This window comes from Odocoileus virginianus, chromosome 16, assembly GCF_023699985.2.
Source record: "Odocoileus virginianus isolate 20LAN1187 ecotype Illinois chromosome 16, Ovbor_1.2, whole genome shotgun sequence".
NCBI lineage: Eukaryota > Metazoa > Chordata > Mammalia > Artiodactyla > Cervidae > Odocoileus > Odocoileus virginianus.
In genome coordinates, this window is record NC_069689.1 from 10,167,636 (window position 1) to 10,174,532 (window position 6,897).

The 6,897-nt window shown below is 54.0% G+C and overlaps 1 protein-coding gene across 10 annotated transcripts in view; it reads right to left on the bottom strand.

The window, feature by feature from the left end:
- Positions 1-2,381, bottom strand: part of PPP2R5C (protein phosphatase 2 regulatory subunit B'gamma) — a 135,605-nt gene extending 133,224 nt beyond the window's left edge. For 7 of the 10 annotated variants that reach the window (XM_070477820.1, XM_070477816.1, XM_070477818.1 and 4 more), the window contains exons 1-2: positions 1,668-1,772; positions 711-776 (exon numbers count right to left, since the gene is read on the bottom strand). In XM_070477820.1, the coding sequence (XP_070333921.1) occupies positions 711-776; positions 1,668-1,694 (93 nt within the window). In that variant the 5' untranslated portion in view covers positions 1,695-1,772. Of the gene's footprint in view, positions 1-710; positions 777-1,667; positions 1,774-2,117 lie in introns of those variants that run through there. The other 3 variants (XM_070477821.1, XM_070477812.1, XM_070477823.1) reach the window with 3 other exon arrangements.
- Between the last annotated feature and the right edge of the window lie 4,516 nt (positions 2,382-6,897).

Below are 6,897 nucleotides of genomic sequence, written 5' to 3' on the forward strand. Positions count from 1 at the left end.
CCAAACTATACCAACACTGTTAGGGACAGATGCTAATGGGATCGGGCACTTACAGGGAAGAGCACAGCAAAGTCTGTACCCTGGAGAGCAAGGGTGACGGGAGGAGGGGAGGACGAGCCTGCCTGCGAGCATGTTCAGTCGCTTCAGTTGTGGCTGGCTCTTTGCGACCCCATGGACTGTAGCCCACCAGCTCTTCTGGCCATGGGATTTTCCCCGCAAGAATACTGGAGTCGGTTGCCATTTCCTCCTCTAGGGGATCTTCCCAGCCCAGGGATCAATCCTGCGGCTCCTGCATTGCAGGCAGATTCTTAACCACTGAACCAGGGAAGCTGAGAGACGGACCTGGCCCCTTGCAAAGGAAGAGGGAGGATGGGAAAACTGAAAGGAACCTGAACCCAGTCTGAAAGAGTCCCTGACGCCAGGCTCCACAGCAGGGCTGCTAGATTTCAGGTGGTGGTGGTAGCAGGGGTGGGGTGGTGGACTTAAATATACCAGCTGCACCAGTACACAACTTGTCTGCAAACATTCTTATTTCCCCAAAGACGAATAGTACAAAGCCAAATAACTAAAATGGAGGGCTATGAGCGACACGAGAAAAAGATCTCATATAGGGAAACATTTCAGAAGAGCCTAAATTTTCTCACCCTCAGTTTTCCTACCCTAAAAAGGTGTTTATGAAAAAAATGGAAACAATACTTAAGAATAGTTACCTCTGAGTCTATTATGTCTTGTCCTTCTTTTGAACTTTTTCCACTTTTCCCTGGTTTGGGTGATTCCTGGGAAACATCAAGCAGAATCAATTAGGCTTCTCAATTTTTAGACTGCGACACCTCAGATAAACCAAAATGCAGTTTCACAAGTATTTAGACAGTTTAACTATGGCTTTTGATAGCTTTCGTCAATACCGTCATGACTTACTTCCTTTATATGGCTGAGTTAAGAGACCCAGGATTGTGATGTGACACCCACCGGCCCACCCAAAATTCAGATTCTCCCTGTTTTCTTCGTCTGCATTATCTGGCGCTCAAAACTTAAAGCAGAAACAGGTAAACACACGTTTGTACCATGCTCTCGGCATCTTGAAAGAGGCACATCACAACCCCTTTTTCCCCTTCCCACACTCAACTCTGGGAGCGAGGATGTCTGGGGTGATTCTGAAACGCTACAGAGATCCACCTGAAGCAAAATCATACCCTCCCCACCCGTATGCAAACGCAGCACAGTCACAGCCATCTCCACCGCCGCCACCCAGGATAATAATAGTATTTGAGAGCCCCAGAGCGTCCCTCTGGAGGGCAAACCGTTCTCCCCCAGTATTAAGCCCGGTCCATTCGCTGCCCTCCTCCCCGGCCGGGGGGATCCTGCTGAGACGCCTCCACCCCGGGCTCGGAAGCCCCTGTCCAGGCACCTGCGAGGATGGGTCAACCACCTCCGCGGCCCCACCTGCCCTCTCGCGCCCACCGCGCGCGCCGCCCCCCAACCCCGGCCGCGCCCCCCACGCCCCCGGCCGGTCCCGGCCTGGGCTCCGCGGCCCCGGGTGGACCCGCTGCCCCCCGCCCCTACCCCGCACCCGCGCGATCCCGGAGCCCCGCCGGGCCCCACTCCCGGGCCGCTTCCCCGCTGCCCCCCGCGCCCGCCCCGTCTGGCGGCTCCGGGGTCCGACTCACTTTCTCCTTCTTGTTTTTATTCGGCATGGCTGGTGCGGACCGCCGCCGCCTCCCCCGCCGCCTGCCCCCGCCCCGGCCGTCGCGCCTCCCCCTCCCGGCCGCCGCCGCCGCCGCCGCCGCCGCCGCTGCCGCCTCCCGGGGACTGAGTCGTTCGCTCGATCGCGGTTCCCCTTTTCCAGGCTCCCAGAGGCTGCGGCAGCCGCGGCGGCGGCAGCGGCGGCGGCGGCGGCGGAGGCAGCGGCGGCTTCTCTCCGCCCCTCCCCCGGCCCGCCCCGCCCCTCCCCGCCCCGCCCCGCCCCGCCCCTCCCCCCCCGCCCCGCCCCTCCCCGCCCCCTTCCCCCAGACCTAGCCCCGCCCCCGCCCCGGCCCCGCTCCGGCCGCGCCCCCAGTGCACGGCTCCGCCCCGCCGCCCTCCCGGCAACCCGCCATTGGCCGAGGCGCCTCACGTGCCCTAACGTTCTTGGTTCTCCCCGCTCCTTCTCGCGTCCTCGATCTCCCTCCCCGCGCTCTGGCTCGGGTCCATTTCACGCAGGGCAGCGGCGGCGGCTGGGGAGGGAGCGTCGGGCTTCGGCTGAGGCGACAGACCGGAGACTGCTCTGGAGGTTCGGGACAGATAGAGCAGGGGGCACATTTGAAACGGATGGCAATAACTTGTGCGGCCAGAGGGACGCGAACGGCGACTTCGGCCTCTGGCCGCCGCGGCGCTGGGTAGCGGCTGAGGCGGCCCGGCAGCCACGCGAGAAGCGGTTTCGCGGGTTCCCGCTAGGCCCCGCCTCCTGGAGGCCGCCCCGCCTCATGCGTTGGCTCCGCCCCCAGGAGGGTCCGCCCGCCTTCTTCTGTGTTGGCCACGCCCCAAGGGTCCGCCCCGCCTCTGGTGGCCCCACCTCTGGTGGCCCCGCCCCGCAGGTCAGGCTCCTGCTTTGCCAATGGGATTTTATTTTATTCTTTAATTTGGCTTGATCGTAAGCCATATGAAGAAACCTCTGCATTATGACCAGGAATCACGTGGTTCATTTTACCTCGCTAATAGTTCTTGGGAGATGAGTTTCCAAGGGAAGTGGGCTAACTTTTTGATATTTCCGCAGTTTGTGTAGTGCAGAAATACTTTAGGTATTAAGACTCTAAGAGTGAGCGGATTTCACGTGCAGGGACCGTTGGTGTCTCACCTGTGAAGATTACGAACTGAATCTTATCTGGGCACTTCGAAACCATTGTGTTCTCTTAGGCCTGGGTTTTCACTCTTGAAAGTTGCCAGGCAAAGCATTTTCGGTTATCCTGTGCGGCTTTGCCGTGAGAAAGCTAAAAGAAGAAAAAAAGAACTAATGTGAGGAGTGTCGTGGGAGGTCCTGAAAGTAAGTTCTGCATGCAGGTGTCTGAATGTGTGCCTTTAGACGAATATCCTCAGGTAAATTGCACAGCCCCAAACAGCTATTTGTGCAGAAGAAATGGTTTTTGATTGTTCTTTTAAGTGGGTTAATAGTTTCTCAAAAAAAGAAAAAAGTTGAAAAAAGTGTGGAGAGGGTAGAGCAATGCCTCTGGTTAATAACACTTCATTTTTAAAATGACATATATGCTGACATTTAATAAACCCAGTGTAAGTCAATATCAGAAAGGATCATTCTGAAAATGTTAGTTGATGACCACAGAGTTCTAAAGGGGCTCAGGGGCTTCCCTGAGACTTGTCTGTTCCACCAGTATTCTTGTATCATAGCCCTTGATGCAGTATTGCCTGTCATTCATTCATTCAACATTTTGTTGGATGCCCACTGTGTGCAAAGCACAGTGCAAGGGATACCATGGTGAACAAGGCGTGACCCTTGTCCTGAAGCACACCAGATCCTTGGGGGTGGAAAGAAGAAAGTCAGTAATCACAGGATGTGACATGGTGACACGGCAAGCCTGCACAGTCTGGAGTGAGAAGGGCCTGGCTTGTAATCGTGAAAGAACACAGGAGTATTTTTATGGCCGGAGATGAGAGTGAAGGAACAAAGACTTCTAATTAAGACTAGTAGGCTTTGGCAAGGAATTGGACTTCTTTTTGAATGTATAATGGTTCGGGGTCACTAAAGGATACTAAGCTGGGGAGTGACTGGCTCACATTTGCACGTTAGAAGACATTGTGGCAGGAGTGTTGGGGGAGGGGAGCAACCAGGCTCTCATTCTGGTCCAGATGCTGCCTGTGAGGCCTCTTGATGACAATAACAGGAGGAAGGATCCCAAATACCCTGGAGGCCAACTTGCTCAGGCAGGAGAGCCAAAATCGAAGATGAAAGGCTGATGCCCGTGTTTGTAGTTTGGGTACCCTCGTGATGAGGAAGGGACATAAGGGGATAGGAGTGGAGAGCAACAGGCTTTTGAGAAAATGTGATTTCAGTCTTGGGACATGCCAAATTTGAGCTGCAGCTGCAACATGCTAGTAGGGGTGTTGACTGCAAATGGAAATGCAGATCGGACAGAGTGTCAGTGCGTGTCGGGGTAGATGTTTATCAGGTCAGCTTGAGGGAAAATGGGCAAGATATCAGAAATAGTTACCACCCAGTGACCTTGAAACCATAGTAACTGGAGAAACTGGAGTCAACACTGTAAACCTACCATGTGTGGTCCTCAATGGCGTTGAGCTGGTTTTCATTTGTCCACATTAGAGAGGGCCATCTCACCGCCAGTGTTATAGCCCAAGTTAGTTATATAATGTTCCCAGGGGATGCTGGGAACCGTGCCGTGTCCTGGCTACTGTGGCATTTACAGGAACGCTGAAGGTAGAGGTAGATCCTGGTTTCAAAAGAAGGGATTCAAAATAGGCTGTCAAAGCCTTGATGGGCGGAGAGTTTGGGAGAGATTGGATATATGTATATGTATGTCTGAGTCCTTTTGCTGTTCTCCTGAAACTACCACAACATTGATAATTGGCTGTTGTTGTTGTTCAGTTGCTAATTCGTGTCTGACTCTTTGTGACCCCGTAGACTGTAACCTGCTTGGCCCCCCTCTGTCCATGGGGTTTTTCAGGCAAGAATATTAGAGTGGGTTGCCATTTCCTTTGCCAGTAAATTGGCTATGTCCAGTACAAAGGAAAAAGTTTAAAAAAAGCAAACAAAAACCAAACAGGCTATTGAACTTCCTCGGTGGTCAGTGGTGGAGAATCCGCCTGCCGGAGCAGGAGGCACAGGTTCCATCCCTGGCCTGGGAAGAGCCCACGTGCCACGCGGCAGCTGAGCCCGTGAGCCACTGCTGCTGAGCCTACCTGCTCCAGAGCCTGTGCTCTGCAGGAGAAGCCACTGCAATGAGAAGCCCGTGTCCCACAACTCGAGATTGGCCCCCGCTCACCTCAACTAGAGAACGTTGTGCAGCAATGCATGTACAGCAATGCAGACCCAACACAGCCAAAAATAAATGAATGCATTAAAAAAGAACAGGCTGTCAAAGGGATATAGAGAGAGTGCGAGTGTGTTCACACTCACTCGTGTGTGCTTGTGTGCTGTGAGTGCATGTGTATCTGAGTGCTCCATGTTCATAAAGTCACTGCCCGTATTACACAAAACCCCCTTTCTTCAGACCCCCACCCTTCTGGAACACTTTTCCTGAGGATGGTCCCCAGTGACCCAGAAATGCTTTTTCCATGTCTGGCTCCTCTGTACAGTATATTGCTGCATTTGTGGCCCCGAGGTCTCTCAGGGTCAGAGAGTTCCCAGAGGACTGGGGTCCTTGGTCGCGGGGCAGTCATCAGCCGCAGGACCACAGAGCCTTGCTGACTCACTCGGGCAGGGGCTGGCTGGTGCAGAAAGGCAGGGCAGAGAGGGGACGGTTCCTGGTGCAGAAAGGCAGGGCAGAGGGACGGTTCCGCCCCACAGGCAGCCGTGGGGCCCTTTTGTGCGCCCACCCTCAGGACTCCTCCCCACTCCCTACCCTCAAAGATGCCTGTGACGAGCCTGCCCTCACACGTTCCTCTGAGGCTGGGCCCGCCTTGGTCCTGCCTCCTCCTCAGGAGGTCCCAGAGCCTCCTGTCCAGGCTCCAAGGATGTCAGCCTGGGTCTCATCACGTCACTTACTCAGACTTTCAGCTGACGCTCCTGGGGGAGTGATCACATCACAGGTGTTCTGGGTTTCCCAGGACCCGGTGTTGGTTGAAAAGACCGATTTCCCCTGCTTCTGTGGTTTGAGCCGTCATCTCAGACTGTTCTGTGACCTCCCCCTGCCTCTTGTCTCCCCATCAGCCTGGGGTGTGCTGACAACCCCCTACTCTGTACAGTAGGCTCCCCATCCCCACTCCTCCCCGCTCCTGGCCAGGGGCTGCCCACAGCCTGGATGGGGCAGTAACTTCTTCAAGGCCACCCCAGAGCCTTCTCCACTCTAGAAGTTCAACTCGTTTACTCCCCCTCTACTGTTTCCTTGCTTCATTTGCACAGATTGGTCATTAAACACTCATTTCTTGTGGAATTTTGGTCTATTTATTCACACATTACAAATTTGCAGAGTAGGAGTGGAGAGGTAGGGAATACATTTCGGTCAGATTATACCGAAATGAAATGTCCACATGGAGTTTTGACCACAGAGCCCGCCACACAGTCAGTTTAGTTGCCACCAAGTGACAACGATTTGATGTGAGGTGCTCTTCAGTTCTGGGGATCCAAGGAAACACCCCAAGGTCACCAACCTAAGGCCCAGGGGCAGCCAGGCCACTCAGTTGGACTAAGGACAGCCTCTTGCTTGGCCCCTTAAGAGCTGTGATAACTGCCAGGGGTCAGTTGGTGAATCACCATCTGGCAATCAACCACCCAACTCTGCAGGGTGTCCTTGCTATGACAAACCTAGACAGAGTATTAAAAAGCGAAGGCATCACTTTGAGGACAAAGATCCATATATGGTTTTTTCATAAGTCATGTACAGATGTGAGAGTTGGACCACAAAGAAAGCTGAGTGACAAAGAATTTTGAACTGTGGTGCTGAAGACTCTTGAGAGTCCCTTGGACTGCAAGGAGATCAAACCTGTCAATCCCAAAGGGAATCAATCCTGAATATTCTTTGGAAGGACTGAAGCTGAAGCTGAAGCTCCAGTACTTTGGCCACCTGATGCGAAGAGCTGACTCATTGGGAAAGACCCTGATGCTGGGGAAGATTGAGGGCAGGAGGAGAAGGGGGCGACAGACGATGAGATGGTTGGATGGGATTGTTGACTCAATGGACTTGAATTTGAGCAATCTCTGGGAGATAGTGAAGGATGGGGGCTTCTGGAGTG